At 42.7% G+C, this 17481-nt stretch overlaps 1 protein-coding gene across 1 annotated transcript in view; it reads right to left on the bottom strand.

Moving 5' to 3' along the window:
* Positions 1–14004, bottom strand: part of CFTR (CF transmembrane conductance regulator) — an 88226-nt gene extending 74222 nt beyond the window's left edge. Inside the window, exons 1-2 of the mRNA XM_054632061.2 lie at positions 13782–14004; positions 1344–1454 (exon numbers count right to left, since the gene is read on the bottom strand). Coding sequence (XP_054488036.2) covers positions 1344–1454; positions 13782–13834 — 164 coding nt within the window. The 5' untranslated portion in view covers positions 13835–14004. The remainder of the gene's footprint in view (positions 1–1343; positions 1455–13781) is intronic.
* Between the last annotated feature and the right edge of the window lie 3477 nt (positions 14005–17481).

Raw genomic sequence — 17481 nt, 5'->3', positions numbered from 1 at the left:
GTCATTGGTTACAGCCAGCATGGCTTCATGAGTGGAAACCTGATTTCCTTTCATGACAAGGTAACCCCACCCAGCTGACCAAGGGAAGACAGTTATGTAATCCCTTTGGATTTCAGCACAGCTTTTGATACTGTCTGTCACAGGATCCTTCTGGACAAAATGTCCAGCACTCAGCTGGATAAACACTTTATGTGATGGGTGAGCGACCGGCTCATGAGTCAGGCACAAAGGGTTACAGTGAATGGGGCGACATCAGACTGGTGACCTGTCACTAGTGGGGTTCCACAGGGCTCCATCCTTGGCCCTGTGCTCTTCAACATCCTCATACAGGACTTGGACATTGTACAGGAGGGGGTACTGAGCAAGCTCACAGACAATACAAAACTGGGAGGAGTTGTTGACTCCTTCAAGGGCAAGGAGGCCCTGCAGAGAGACCCTGACAACACAGAGAGCAGGGTAATCACCAGCCAAATGAAGGTCAACATTGGAAAGTGCCAGATTCTGCACCTGGGATGGGGCAGCTCTGGATGTATGGACAGACTGGGGAATGAGAGACTGGAAAGCAGTGCCACAGAAAGGGATCTGTGAGTCCTGGTCAATGGCCAGTTTAATTTGAGTCAGCAGTGCCCTGGCAGCCAGGAGGGCCACCTGTGTCCTGGGGTGCATCAGGTACAGCATCACCAGCCAGGCAAAGGAGGGGATTGTCCTGCTCTGCTCTGCACTCCTGCAGCCTCACTTGGAATATTGTGGCCAGTTTGGGGTGCTACAATATAAGAAAGACATAAAGCTATGAGAATGTCCAAAAGAGGACAATGAAGATGGTGAAGGGCCTTGAGGGGAATCCATGTGAGGAGAGGCTGAGGTCGCTTGGTCTGTTCAGCCTGGAGGAGACTGAGGGGAGACCTCATTGCAGTCTGCAATTTCCTCATGAGGGGAACAGGAGGGGCAGGCACTGATCTCTTCCCTGTGACCAGTGACAGGACCCAAGGGAATGGCCTGAAGTTCTGTCAGGGGAGATTTAGGTTGGATATTACGAAAAGGTTCTTCACCCAGAGGATGGTTGGTCTGTTGAACAGGTTCCCCAGGGAAGTGGTCACAGCACAAGCTTCTAACTCAGCGTATTCTGTGATTCTGTGATCAATGGCAGATATCACAGGTACCTCTATATAGTAATTTAGACCATGTGGGTTGTACATCTGGACCAGGGATCACAGTCATGTCCAAAGTACAACTGTGTGCAATCAGCTTGTACCCGACGCTATTTAAACATTTCATCCAAAAGCTTTGTAATGAAAATTGCATTGTTATTCCTGAAACAAATTTATTTAATTAACCATTCATACCTTTCCAGTTTTTCAGAAAGATTATCAGCAGAGTCTGCAGAAGGGATTTGATAAATATCTGAGAGCTCCAGCCGTCGTCTGTAACCCTTTTTCAAAATTGGGTTTGTCCATCTAAGCAAACATTGAAAACAAGAAAGTTAGAATTAAAAATATTCTAGCATTAATTCTGGAGTTGCCTTTGTCTCACCCTGTATATTTTCTCCACAGCATCCAAATATATCTAAGTGCACGTGCATTCACATACACACACATATATGACACAATATAGTGCAGCCCTGAATTATATTTACAAAACTATATTGACAAATATAATATTAAAAGAATAATTGTGAAACTCCTGCATTTTATAAGTTTTGAGGTCGGATCATGCCCCAAACTTCCTACTGAGTCAGTAGGAGACAAATGAACAGAAGATTGAAACCTTTGTACTCTATTTCCAAATATGCTATGTGCTGTGTCCATATAGATGAATAATAAATCAGAACTGTAGTAAAGTGGACATGTACGTTTCATTACCATCTGCTCTGCTCTGGGGAGACCCCTCCTGGAGTACTCAGCACAGGAAGGACAGGAACCTGCTGGAGCCAGTCCAGAGGAGGCCACGAAGAGGATTAGAAAGATGGAGCACCTCTCCCTATGAAGAAAGGCTTGGAGAACCAAAATAGTTCACCTGGAGAAGAGATGGCTCCAGGGAAGTCTTAGAGCAGCCTTCCAGTACCTAAAGTGGGCCTCCAGGAGAGCTGGAGAGGAACTTTTTACAAGGCCATGTAATGACAGAACAAGGGGGAATGGCTTTAAACTGAAAGAGAGCAAGTTTAGATCAGATATTTGGAAGAAATTCCTTACTGGGAGGGTAGCCAGACACTGGCAGAGGTTGCCTAGAGAAGCTGGGGCTGCCCCATCCCTGGCAGTGTTCAAGGCCAGGCTGGATGAGGCTTGGAGAAACCTGGTCTATTGGAAGGTGTCCCTGCCCATGGTAGGGGGCTTGGAACCTGGCAGTCTTTAAGGTGCCTTCCAACTCAAGCCATTCCTTGATTCTACGACACCTTACACTGCAATACAACACAAATCTTGCACAGGATTCCTCTTAAGATCTTCATTGTGTCCATTATATACAAATATTTTGCATTTGTTTTTTCAAATGTCATGTTTAAAATTTTAATACCAATTTATAGGGCATGCTGAGACAAAACAAAGCAGGAAAAGGCTACTCCAAATGGCTACACTGTAGAGAAAACCTTTATAAGTAAGGACTAATTTTATCAAACAATTCAGCTCCAAAATGGCCTATGAATCCCCAAGGACCAACTTATACTAAATTTTTCACCAGATTCTGTTCAGAAATCTTTTTGAAAGCAAAGGACTAGATTAAAACATAAAAACTGTTTTGAACTAGTGGTGTATACTAATACTAATGGTGTATTTTGAAACTACTTGAATTTCTGCTTTACTGTCATCAATGAAAAATATTTCCTTTAAAAAATGAAGTGCCTGCAAATTAAGTAGCTTGTGGTTGATTGCTATCATACTTCCATATGTAAACCAGTGTTTGTAAAAAACTCAGCATGGTCCATGATTGTGATAAAATTCAGCAAATCCTCAATCATTTTGAAATTTTTGTTTTAAACTGCTTTTGTATACAACAGCTAAAAACCACAAAATATTTGCAATAACATTTTCCACAGTCAATCAGAAAATGCAAACAGCCTATTGGACATGCTTACCTGTAGGCCTGTAAGAATATATGTCATACACACAAAGTAATCCACATTCTCAATTGCAGCCTCTGAAGGTGCAAAGAAGTTGATACAAAGGTAAAAGTACATCATTGAACACTATAAAAGTGCAAAAGGGCTTTAACACAACAGATGAAAACTATTTGTGTGCAACTTTGCGTACACACATGCACGCTAACATTTACTTTAGTGAAGTTATGAATTGCATGAGATACCAGTCTATAATCCCCATAATTCAATAAAGCACCAAGATATTTCCCAAGCGCATGGTTATATCACACCCACTGCAAAGAGAACATGCTCTAAGAAATTGAAGGAATACCCTTCACTTTTTCAGTTATAGTATGGTTTCAGATGAATCATATGACTTCTAGATCAGTCTTTCACACCATTGTCGATGAGAAATAACAAGTGATTCATGGTACATTATAGGAGGGGAGTTAGGAGAGTCCACTTTGGAGAGTCATTGGACTCTTGTTTTACCATTTGGAGATGACAAAGCATCCATAAAATTTACAACTACTGGAAACAGGAGCCAATATTTTTCAGAGATAAAATGCATTAAAAGAAAACCTTTGAGTTTCATTAAACACTTAAATGAAAGTCTTTCATGATTACTGCAAATGGAATATCAGATATTGATTTTTATTTTACCAGCTCCTGAAGACAGAAAGGACCAGTCGCTATTGGCTTTGTGCACATCTTGTGGAGAACTAGCTAATCCTTGTCATTCAGGAACAGAAACTCTCATTAATTTCTGTTCTCAGCTTCCCCGATGTCCTGTGTACGTAGATATTTCAGTAATGACAGAATCAATACAAGTTATGGGACACAAAACCACTACTGCAGCTAATGCAAGGAATTCACAGTACTTCCTAGGCAACTTTAATTCACAACACTGTAGCTAAGTAATAACCTTCCTAAGCCCCTTAATAATGCTTTGAGACTGCAATAAGCAATTCCCAACCTGACAAAAGATAAGTGCTTTACAGTTTCACTTTGTATGTTTTGAGAAAACATTTTTTATTGCACTGTTTCCCTCCACATGTTTGATTTTATTTATAGTTTTGATTAGCACCTACCCTGGCATTTTGCCACAGCCTGAACTAACAAAATGTGACTGCAGTTAGAAAGAGAGCTGAGTGGTTGTAATATCATTTGGGGAAGGCAGCACGCTTAGCAGATCTACTGTACCTCTAGAAATGTCTCTTGTTTTACTCTGTGCTTAACTCTGTGTTAACCAGGTGCATTTATCATTGCCATCAAAACTACATGGTCCCTGAAGTACCCTCCCCTCCCAAGTCAGAGTTTGATACAGCCTTATGCAGTCCTCATCTTCATCTCACTGCTCATCACAGTAGCTGCAACTGTGCTAGATAAACTCCTCCAGCCAACTAAAGGAGCAGTGCTGACTTCTGCCCTGGGGACCTCCTAGTCTGCAGCCAGGTTCCTTCTGCAAGCTGCTGCCAGGGCTTGCACGGAGAGGTTCATCTCCCAGCTGCCCTGGCCTTGCTTGGAAGTCCCACCCTAGCTAGATCTGGCCAATTTGTGTGCTGTGCCAAGTGGCTTCAGGTTGGAGTGGTAATCATGGGAGGAGTCGGCCTGACATGTGGTGTTTGTCTCAAGGTGGATTTTCAACAGCTGCTTGAGTTGTGCAGTCAAGAACTGTGGGAGACAGTTTGTGTTTTATTGAAAGGAGTATACAAAACCTAAAACAGACAAATATCTCATGAAAACCAATTTTTTGCCAAATTCCTATAGCATTCCTATAGCCATTATGTTCTAGATTCTTTGCAAAGATTTGAAATGCAAAATGACTATGAATTTCTTTTAAGTGGCAATATAATCTGTAGTTATCCATGTTTCCATAACACTAGGTGACATAGCTCAGAGTTTGTCAATGAATATGGCTCTTCTATTTTTTTGGCTTATTGGAAATAATTTGTTAGAGTTAATGCTGAGGTTTTTCCTGAGGTTGTTGAGAAATTTATTCTGAAAGGAAGAGAGCAAGAAGGAAGGGAAACAGATTGGCTTTACAGCATTATGTTAGCAAATGCCATCGGATTACTTGCTGGCATTTAATGAACCCTTTCACAGAGAAACCTGTAGTGCTGGGAGAGTTTTGCCACTAACTAGGAATGTTATTATGGGTACACACATGTGAAACCCAGCAGAGAACAAGTTTCAAGGATGTACAGTAGGAAAGAAGAAGGCAAGTTCCATGTCTATTATCTACTGCCTGTAGTAAAACATACATGATGAAATTGATATGTAAATATCATGTATATAACATACTGTTTGGTAATTTCTAATGACCATTTCTTTGTCATTTACTTAAGCAATATGCAACAGATTTCTTATTACAGCTATTGCTTTCTACTGCATGTTCAGACTTATCCCACTCAAATTGTATCAATAGGACAGATGTCTTTGGCTTTCCAGAGAGTATTAACACAGACAATTTGTCAATAGGATTTAACTGTCCCTTAAGGCTGCTTTACATGTCACTGAAGACAGGAGCATCTGTGTTGCTAAACCAGCTGCCCAGATCTTCTTCCTGAGCAGAGGAGTACCCTAGCTCCATCAGGCTCTTCAGATCAAGAAGCACAGTTTGCTGAGACAGTAGCAGAACAGTGGTCTTGGTGCTGGGCTACCCAAGAGCAGCAAAAGACAGCAACTTTCCCACAAGGGTCACTGATCAGACTGCTGCCACTCCAACAGGTGCTCTGTGCACAACACAGCAACAGCTACTGAGCAGTGCAGAGGTCACCAGGGTTTCACTCCCCTCTACAAAGCATTAATACCTGTGCAAAATATAGTTAAGCATAGTGACTGCAACTTCTAGGGAACTGCACCTAAAATTCCATGGAGAGAGCAAGAAGAATGCCTCTGGTTTTAACTTATCCTTCTTCCTAAAAATTAAGGGTGAGCTGGGGAGAGGCCAGGGTAGAAGGAACATCATCAAGCTGTAATTATGATGCTTTAGAGCCTAAGTTTTACGAGATATTTGTAGAGCCATGAATTCTTACCACCTGCAAGAAAAGGCTGAGGTACCGTGTAGATCTCAGACATTCCCAAAGAGTCCCTCTGACCAGATTATGTCAGAGGCTCTGCACTCCTCCCACAAAAGATACCCATTCCTCCATCAGCAACAAATTCTACTTTGTTGCTTACTTTAAACTGGAAGTGGCTCTGCTACACCCAATACTGCTTCTCCAGAAGTGTCTGCACCTCCAGCTGTCCTCTCTGAGTATCCTATAGTGCAGCTGTAAAAGGTGACCCCAGCTTTTTGTGATCCTTGCTAACAGATGGGATAAGCCAGCATGCCCATGGAGCACAGCAGCCTTATTCCTGCCCCTTGATTACCCTCAGCAGAGTAGGGTTGCAGATATTTTGTTTGAATAGTAACCTGCTGAAATAGCATGTTATGTATTCTGACAATTATATTAACTTTAGCATGTCCTCCTTTGTAAACAACAGCAAAAAAATGCAATATAGTTTAATATTTAAATATAATTATTGCAGGGTGTCAACAAAAAAGGTAAATGCAGACCCTACTGATTTCTGGTTTTTTGTTGTAGTTGTTTTCCCCCAGATCACAAAAATTAAGATTTTCATTTCTTCACTAATAAACAATTCTTCCCCATGAGAGGTTATTTGTCATGGAAAGTATTTAGCTGCAATATTATTGACTCTGCCACTAGCTGTGAGCATCACCATTTTAAGAATAATCAATGTTCTGCTGAAACCCCAGGATTTCAATAGCAAATCTTAATTAGGATTATGTCACAGAGATTCTTGGGGAAGTCTTGTCTTTTATGCCCAGTTTTTGTGAAGTGACACTTATTCAAATTATTATCTAATTGCTAATTTATTTTTTTAACAGAAATTAAATACTTTTTAATATTTAATACTTAAATATTTACAATTAGTAAGGTAGTCAAAATATTTCAGTTTGCAGAAGTACTGGGAGATATTTGAGAGAAAACAAAAGCACATCAGGGGATAGGTTGTGCAAGATGGAAGGACAGGATACATTATTGTATTGCAATCTGTCAATTGTTTAGGTACCAAAGTCAAGTGTAAGATATGCTTCAAATATTTCTTTATGAAAGCAAACAAAAAAGCAGTGGTGATGATGTGCTATGAGCAAGGTTTGCAAGGCTCTTTCAGCATACACCTACAGTTAGACTGACTAGGTGAGGATATTCATCCATCTTCACTCTTTTTCTCAATTATATATCCCTCAGCAAGAATAAAAGAAAGATTTTTCTCCTAGTCCTTTGTAAGAACAAGGAACATAACAGAAAGTTTGCACCAAAACTGTTGAAGAGCAGTGCTATTCATGATTTAATTGAATTTTAAAATCTTCCGGCAGTGTCATTAAGTGACAGCAACACATTTCACCTAATTTTAAAGATTTTAAAGATATGTTTCCTAAACAAATAACATAGACTTGTGCATCAAGTGCAATGGCCCTTTCCAAAACTATGATTTGTTCCCACCCCAATGACTGATATGTGGTCAGGTATAAACAAACAAGTGAACAGAGTCACATTTTATTTAATTTTAATACCAAGGGTCAAAATGTAAATTACCATTACAGTAATATGGAATCAACCCTGAATTAGGTGCTGCTTCTCTTACTACTTGCTCTTTGCCATTTTCTCTGTATCCTGGTATTTGATGATGCTACTCCTTAGCATGATACTGGCAAATTAATGAGAAAATGCCTCATATTGTTTGATTTCCAAAACAGTCTTGGGCTTTGAGCAAAGCAACACTGGGGGACCTTTGTGGTTTTTGGTTTTTGTATGTATTACCTATAGAGAAATAAAAGCATTCCTGAACTTACAGACTAACTTTAAAATTAGTTAAGTTGAAAGTTAAAGTGAGAGATCAGAATGACTCCAATACAACAAAGGTTCACATCCTTTATTTTAAAAGTTGGGGGCAAAAATAGAGGATAAATACCAACATTAAAATATGGGAATGTACCTAAAACCAAGTACCTTTACCAGCTGCCACTTTGGATTTTCTCTTTCCAGTTTAAAATGAAAAGCTTCTGGTTTAGGCTTCTGAAAAACAATGCTGTTTCAAAATATGTCTCAAATGCCAACTTATTCTCTTCTAATTTGGGGAGTTTCATGACAATACAGCCTTGGATTAGCTACTTGCTGACTGAAAGAGCTCATGCAGATCCTTTTCCTTCTGAGAGAGGGGTTGATCCATAAACAGCCTCTGAGTTCCTGCTTGTCTCACCCAGGCCTATCCCCATCCTCGTGGAAGGCAGTTGAAGTGCATCTACAAATTCACATGGCAAAATTTGGCAGTGTTTCAATGTCTCCTTGTATACTAGTTAATTTTCACCTTCAACTTACTTATTTCAGAGGACATAATGTTTTCAGAGGACAGGTTATTACCTGGATGTCAAGTTGGCACCATCCTGCCTCCACAACTACACCTACACATGTATGCTGCAAAGCTGGGGGATGGGTGAAGAGAAAAAACATAAACCAAGACAACAGCAACAGGTAGAAACCTCTTGCAATAAATCACACTATTCTCACCACTTTGAAATTTAGAATATCCAAAAATGTAGACATTGAGAGACTCAGATTCTTCAGGATGAAAGAGGTGATAATTGTTCACTGCAGAAATATTCTGAAATAATTTTGTCACACCAGAAGTACCCTTGTGCAGTCAAAGTTCTGGACAGGAGATTTCAGGCAGATTGCACTCACTCACAATCCTTGTGTACCCCATTTTTTCTCTAAAGTATTAGCAAGGAAACTTCTTTTTAACACATCCTTTGTGCTATCTGCTTAGACTTCAAGATCTTCAAAACATACTTCCTTATCAAATATTTTCCTTAGTACAGAGGACTTCAAATTTCTGTCAGTGCATTTAGAAGCCTCTATAATACAGATAATAAATCTACTAACCGTGTCATTGCCTACAGTATTGAAAAAAAATCAAGGATTTGGATGGATTATTTCTATCTCACCAAAATTGAATAAACATGTAGAAAATAACAAGGTACCGACAGGTCTGCAAATATTTCAAATGCTTGATAATTTATTTTGAACATCAAGATAGTAAGTCTTCTTCCTGCAGGAAGAAAACAGACTTTAAACACATTTCAGAAGTCATATGCAACTTGATCTCAGCATCTGTGCTGTAGAGTTATAAAGCAGCCAGAGAAGATCTCTGTGCTACACAAGGTTTGCCTTTTTGGTCATTAGACCAAGGATACAGTAATAGGCTGAGCCAAGGACACAACTTAGCCTTATTTTTAAAGAAGGTATTCCTCTGACTGAAATTACTTGAAGTGTAGAATACTCTGCATCCTTTCTCCAGTTCACTTCAAGTTTCATACTTTACCTTGGAAGCAGCAATAGAAGTCAGATCTTCAGAAGGAGTCCAAAACCTGCATGCACATCTTTGAGCCATGTGACTTTCAGAAACCGACACCTTGCTGGTTTAGACAGCGCTGCAGGACTGGCACACCAGCAGGTCTCCAAGGACCACTTGTGGCAGCAGACAAATGATCAGGCAGCCTCACAGGGCCATAACCTGGGCTGCAGCTGCATCTGTGCTTGGCTACCACAAACAGCCAGGATTTACAATGCCTGGGGTCAGTGCAAGCTCATCAGGGCTAGTGACACGCAGGGCCTTAAGAACACCCTACAGAAACATTGCCCTGTAGAAGTGCCTAAGGTGGCTGCCCCAGAAAGTGAGCCATGACACTGTGCCATTCACCTGCTGCTGCACACAGAGGCTCCTTATTCAAAGAGGAAAGATGACCAAAGTGCTATAGCTAGGTATTGATAAGGGAGGGTCCAAATATATATTGGTTATGACAATTTGCATGCACTTGCCTTCAGAGTGAAATTTATAGACATGAGTTAGGCATTTAAGCTTCCTATACAAAATCTGGAACATTTAGGAACTCAAAACAGTGTCAGGATAAATTTTGAGTTAAAATTTACACACTAAATGTTAAACTTTGCAAGGAAAACACAAGATTTTTCAATTCAAGAATGAAAATCCTAAGTAACTTGTCGCTGAATTCTAAGATACGCAGTTCAAGGATAGAGCAGGGACTGCCCAGGAAAGGGCTGGCTTTAGCTCCTTTTTCTGAAGGGAAACAATTTAATTTTCAGGAAAATGCCAGAAACTATCTTGTACAAGGCACTCTTAAACTTGAAATTATGACTGAATTAAGCTACAAAGAGTGATAGAATAACATTACTGTAGCATACAGGCTAAGAACTTCCAAAACTTAAGTCCTGAATTTTCTTATCCACACTAAAGGTTATTAGCAGACTTCATAAGAAGCTCACACCAGGAATTAGGACCTGCAAAGAAGTTTTTTTATCCAGAAGAGTACACAGTAATTCTTGATTTATGCTCTAAAAAGTAGCTGAGCCAGAGATAGAAAACTAAAACATCTTCACTGCCAAATGATGCTAACACTTCCTAGAAGAGGTGAGGTAGGGAATTGAATTCCTTTTCCTAGCCCTCACAACACACACAGGGCAAAAGAATGAATCCAACATTTATCCCATACTGGCTAAATTGTTCTAAGAACCCCTGGACAGCTGTGTAAATGTACAGATGCAAGAAGCAACCAGAGCAGATCTGATTGACTGAATCCATGAGAAGACTTGACACAAAAGCTGGGTTAGTTGGTATTTCTCATTTGGATTTAATAATGAATCAGGTACTAAAGTACTCAGTCTTGCCAAGTGTTGTCACGTTTGATAGGTACCAAAGCAAAGGTATGTGTTTAAAGAGTTGGATACAAGCACAAGGATTACTTTTTGAGAATTTGTATTTTTACATCTAAAGTTGTTTGTAAAAGAACAGTAATAAAATCAGAATTGTGTCACAGTTGCAGCCATTTCTCAAACTCCAGCAATAACTCTGTGTGCCAGTTCTCAGATAAAAATTGATTAATTAACAAGGCTTCCTGATCTCAGTTAATTTTGAATAAAAACTAGGTGATTGCAAAGTAGTCTGATATTGTTTGTGACAAAAGGTATGGCCTTGACCCTGAATAACCCCAAAACTCCAAAATAAAGTAAGTAATGGTTATAAAGACAAAAGTGAAGCTTCACAATGAAAATGAAGCTAAGCATATGATGATGATGATCTGGCTATTCTGCATAAAACTCTGTTTTCTTAAGCAAGGTCAAAAGTTGCCCATGAACAGAAAGAATGTTTTGCGTGAGTTAGGGAACAAAAGAGATCAACTCTGAAAACGTAATAAGGAAAACACAGCAGAACACAAAAGAATCCCTGAAACCCCAAACTCTCAGTATCTAGTGTTTTCTGTTTTCTAAGTGTCCCCCTAATGGAAGATCTCAAACCACTTGTTTTCACATTTGTTTCTTAACCACTAAAGCTCAGTTTTTAAACCAAAACTGTTTAAAATTTAGAGTGAAAGTCAATTTCTAATTTTAAATACTTATTATCATGACCACTCCTAGCAAATTTTTTTGCCCCGGTAGTATCTCTATCACTAATACAACAAAAAGATAACACTTTCTGTAAGATACTACTCTTTGTATACCAAGATATTTTCTCACTTTTTTTTGCATAAAGAATTAAGAAAAAAGGTCCAATCAATACTGAAATATGTATAAACTATTCAGTTATGAGCAGAGAGCTACATTCTGACTTTAACACATTAAACCTGTCTCTCCTACCCAAACAGGATAGATTATGAAGCAATAAAACCTTGCAAATATGTTTACACACCTATAGCTGATAACAGCTTGTACAATATTAAATAGTAATATATTTATCAGCAAGATTCCCTGAATAATCATAGCTAATATTTTAACATCACATGTGCTAACATGATCTTCAACTTATCACATTATATTCAGATTGGTACTTCACACATAAATGCATTGCAGACTCTGATAAAAGTTACTTCACTGAAATATGTACTGTGTTGTACTGACAGCATCTATCTCATTGTCATTGAAAAAAGCAATCTCTCTCCATACACCTTTTTTCCATTTATTTACCCTAGTTAATATTCATCATTAAGATCTCCTTAACTTCGCATATTTTATTATTATCACTTTGGTTACAGTCACCTGACCAAAAGCTGGTACAATATAATGCATCATGCATCCTAAACATGATTAAACCAACATTCAATTGACTTAAACACTGTGATTTAAAAGATGAGCTCAGGCCTCAGGATGGTTAATTATGTACTTAATGAGCATGAACTGCATCTGGTTTCAAACATGGAAACTTTCACTACAGTAGGAATTAGACATGTATTTGCTTTATCTTATTGGGTTTTTTCCTTCACACCTTCAACACCCTAGGTTCTAGGATGATAAATTTATAGAAGTTTATAAATAAAAAAAATTGAATACAGCAAGTGGCCCCTTCAAGCTAATAAATTAGATACATACTTATTTCCTACAGATTTCTGTCTTATACTTCACAGGAGCACTGACTGAAGCATCATTTATGGAGAATTTATAATTGCTTACATCCCTGTCATGCATATCTCTGGTTCTAACAGTATATGGCAGTAAGCAAGGCTTCTTTCCCACTGCAGCACCATTGGAGAAAACTTATAGGATCACTACATTTACCTGGATGTTTGTAAAACTTTAGGAACAGATTATATTTAGGATTATTCCCCTCTATCATATCTGGCTAAAATGAGCCAAAGGGGGAGAGACAGGCAAACAGTGACTCATACAGAGTCCCATTAAGAAACTTTTAAAAACATACAGACCAACCTGCTGAAAGCTATCCCAAAAGCATTTAAAAGTGAGCTAAAAGCCCTCAGTTTTTCAGGCAGAGACCTCATGACAATGTTATAGTTTTACACCATGTGCTCTCACTTTAGTCATCATGTTCACATCTTACGCATGATTTCCTCCCGCCCTTCCTTGCCATGCAAGAGACCCTCCAGTAACAAAAGGGGGAACCAGCACTCTGGCAAAACCAGTGCTGTGTGGGCCAATGCCAAAAAGATTATTTGTTCTTTCCAGTTCACAGTGTCATTTCTAGTGATGTCACATAAGACATACTCAGCTTCCATATTGTCTTACAAAGTACATTGTGCCCAGGCACTGGTATTGGCTCCTTCTCCTTTTATTTGAAGTTTTTAGAAAGAAAAGGCACTAGGGAGTTAGTTTGTAAGAGAACATTTTCAAGGCTTGCAAGGAATTGTTTCCAGTAAGATCGTATATTGCACTTGCACATTGAGCAAATGCTATACACTCAAAGAGCAAAACAGAAGGAATCCTTGTTCTGAGAGCATTTCCCCTCTGCTCCCTACCACCCAACAATGTTCTCAAAGTTTACATGAAATAACAGATTAACTAGTTGAGCAACTACCAAAGGTTGCTCAAATTATGTCATAAATTCATCAGTTCGGGTCCAGCAAGGGTTTATGACACCTGACGGAGCCCATTCCCGGTGCTAGAACCCCAGCAACAACAACAAAAAAGAGTGATCTCATCAACCAGAGAGACTCCCACCGCTCTCCCCGCAGACCATTCCAGAGCTCACGGGCTCCCCGGTGCCCGGTTCCCCTCTCAGCGGAGTGGGCCCGGGCTGGGCGGGGGGCGCGGAGCCCCCCTGAGCTCCCTGCCCGCCGCTGCCCAGCCCGGGCCCGCTGCCCCCGCCCGCACGCGTCCCGCACCGGGGCTCCCACCTGAAGAAAAGTTTGGAGAAGATGTTCGCCTTCTCCAGGGGAGACCTCTGCATGGTGAGGTGAGGTGCGGTGAGATGCGGTGAGCGGGGAACCGGAGGCAGCCGCTAATCGCTGACGCCTCGCTCGCCCACTCCGCTCCTGCGGCTCTCCCACCTTATCCGCCCGGCCGCTCTGATGTCACCGTCCGCCTCCTGCCCCGGCCCCTCTCCCCGCCTCTGCTTTGCCCCGGTTCAAAGGCGGGCGGGCTGGGGCCCCAGCCCGTGCGCTGCCGCCGCCGCCGCTCCTCCCCCGCCTCCCCGCCGCGCCCGGCACCGCGCACCGGGCGCGCCCCGCCGCTCCCCCCGCACCCTCTCCTCCCCGGCTCCCCGAGGCTCTCGCCCAGCCCGTCACCTGCCGACTCAGCTTCCCGAGCCACCCCACCCCGGTCCCCAGCCTCTCCCCAGCACGAATCCCCTCTGCTGACCAAGTGCCGAGGTGGGGAAAGCACCCTTCCCGATGGGCCTTCTGCCCTCTGTCCAGGGCAGCGGGGACAGCGCAGCGAGGACAGCCCCGGCGGGGCGTGGACACCCCCTCGCCCTGCCGAGCGCGCAGCTCCTCACCGCGGAGCCCGTCCCGGCACACAGGGCGCCTGTTGCAGCCCAGCGAGACCCGCGGGGGCCGAGGCGGCTTTTGGCCTCGGTTGGTACCCGCGGCCAGGAGCCCCCGTCCGCCGCCCCTACGCCTGTGCGGGCCCGAGGGCGAGCGTGGCTGCGCACGGGCACAAGGCAGAGGGAGGGCGGTCAGCCCGGGGAAGGGTGCGGGGCAAGCGCGATCATACCCACTTTAAAGTACACTTGGTTCAGTTTTTCGAGTTCTCTGTCAGGCCCGTACCTGAACTGAGACGATGGCAACTGAAGTTTTATCTTTAGTAAGTTATATCTTTATTAAGTTGTATCTTTAGTAAGTAAGTAATCAAACGCCCAGATCTAAACTAAGGCTATTTCTGAAGCTTTATATGTGTGACATACAAACAAAATCACTGCTTTAATAGCACACAACAGAAAGCATACTTGAGACAAAGGTGACAAGAAGCAAGAAAAAAGAATATGTGATTTAATTCTGTATAGGATTTTATTTTATTTGCTGCTTTGTTTTGATATTTACACACTCCAGTGTCCTTTCATTTCTGTAACTTAAAAAGATACTAATGGAAAAGACCGTACTTTCTTAATCATGCAGACGCTGCCCTCTAAACTGGCTCTGTAAAGAAGCGAACGAACTTTTCCACGGACTTATAGCTTGCGCTACAATTTAACCAGCTGTTACTCTTTCCAAACTTGCAGACACTTTATTTCAAAGTTTCTCGCTACACCCCGCTGTGCTTCCCTAAAGAATTTCACTTTGCCTTGACATTTCTTCCTCGTAGATCGCGGGGCCAACAAGTGCCCTCTTATCCTGTCACCGCACCGGGCTCCTTTGTGTATCAGACCTCCCTCGAATCTTTCCCGATTCTGCTTTATTAATGACAAAACCAGTAAGAAACGCGGGCAGGCAGGACTCCAGGAAACTGTCCGCGTTTTATCATGTCCTCAGACAATACGTAGAGGCAGGGCTAAATCCGCCCAGGCTCCAGGACAGCAGCGCGGAGCCCTTCGGCATCCTGCCACCTAGTGGAGCCGGGCCCGGGGCGCTAGCGCATCCCGCATCGCATCCCGCACCGCAATGCACCCCCTACTGCACCGCGCACCGCACCGCGCACCGCAATGCACCCCCTACTGCACCGCACCGCGCACCGCAATGCACCCTACACTGAACTGGGCACTGCATCCCGCAACGCACCGCGCACCGCAATGCACCCCCTACTGCACCGCGCACCGCACCGCGCACCGCAATGCACCCCCTACTGCACCGCACCGCGCACCGCAATGCACCCTACACTGAACTGGGCACTGCATCCCGCAACGCACCGCGCACTGCAATGCACCCCCTACTGCACCGCGCACCGCACCACGCACCGCAATGCACCCCCTACTGCACCGCATCCCGCACCGCAATGCACCCCCTACTGCACCGCACCGCGCACCGCAATGCACCCCCTACTGCACCGCACCGCGCACTGCAGTGCACCCCCTATTGCACCGCATCCCGCACCGCGCATTGCAATGCACCCCCTACTGCACCGCACTGCGCACTGCAATGCACCCTACACTGAACTGGGCACTGCATCCCGCACCGCACCGCGCACCCCAATGCACCCCACACCAAACTGCGCATCCCAATGCATCCCGCACTGCACCACGCACCGCACCCCGCACCGGCATACGGTGCTGGGCACCTGAAAGGCACCTCCCGCCACAGCCTGCCAGCCCCCAGCCCCTCCAGAGTTCAGGGAGCTTAAGTAGGAACACGAACCAGGATTCAGATTCCCCCTCTGCACGAGCCGGGGCAAGGCTGGGATCCCACATGCTCCATCGGCCTCTGAGAGAAGTTCTTTGGGTAGGCCCTGACATGCAGATCACCTACATCTACCAAATTTTTTCACTTCACTAAAAAATGGTGAAATGTTAATTTAAAGACAGAATCAGAGAATCCACTTTGTTGGAGAAGACCTTTGAGATCAGCGGGTCAGACTGGAAACTCATCCTTCAAAGCAGTACACACTAGCCTGCTACAAGCTCTTCCCCTTCCAAGCCTTTAGATCTCTGGCACAAGTGAATAAAGCAGAAACTGAGCAGGGGATTAGACTTTTTTTTTAATTTACATTAGAAAGTGAGGTATGTCAGTCATTTGAAACCATTAGTGGATCAGGTCCAAACTAGTTAAAATGTCAATTGGTAATGAAGTATTCTTCATAACAGTATCTCCCTGTGGCTATTACCATAAGAGCTGATTTGCACACAAGTAGCAAATTTGGGACTAACAAAGACATCCCATCAATCATCACTGATTATGTAATTTTTCTTACATGAAAAATTCCACGAACTTTCCCTAATTTTGAACACTTCTTTTCTAAACTTAGAATATTTCTTTGCCTACTTTCTTAAGTACCAGCTATGGTTCATCAAAACCCATGGAGCGATGACTTCCCTGCTCTGTGATCCAATAGTTTTGCAAATAAATCAGATACTTTCATATTCACACATCCCTCAGTCAAAAACTCCTAAACCCTTGGTTTTGTTTTACAAATTTATTGTCCTTTTTCTCTCACATATCCACAAACTTCCACTGGTACATTTCCTTGCTTATTTCAGAGTCCTAACCTTCGCAGGGATCTTGAACATACTCAGCTGACATGAACGTAAAACTTGTCATTAGCGTTACTGTGAGTAGGAATAAACTGTAATATTTCTGTTCTTCTCTAGGGACTGAAATACCTCCAACTTAAGTATTATCTATGCATTTCATTTAAATGAACTTTCACTTTTACAGAAATGCAAATTGATACAACAGTTTCCTTTAGATGTATCCACATCCACCATCTATTGGACTTTACTTTGAAGAAAGCACAGTGAGGCTGAGTTAGACAGCCAGGCACGAGAACGGGAGGATTAGTAGAGTTGGCTCCCTGTGCCATCCCAAGCATGAGTATGTGAGCAGAACTGGCTCCTTGTGCCATCCCAGGGATGAATAGTGAGTAGAGCTGGCTCCCTGTGCCATCCCAGGGATGAATAGTGAGTAGAGCTGGCTCCCTGTGCCATCCCAGGGATGAATAGTGAGTAGA

The sequence above is a fragment of the Agelaius phoeniceus genome, chromosome 5 (genome assembly GCF_051311805.1).
Source record: "Agelaius phoeniceus isolate bAgePho1 chromosome 5, bAgePho1.hap1, whole genome shotgun sequence".
Taxonomy (NCBI): domain Eukaryota; kingdom Metazoa; phylum Chordata; class Aves; order Passeriformes; family Icteridae; genus Agelaius; species Agelaius phoeniceus.
The sequence above is the reverse complement of the archived record's forward strand: the minus strand, read 5'-3'. Positions and strand labels throughout refer to the sequence as shown.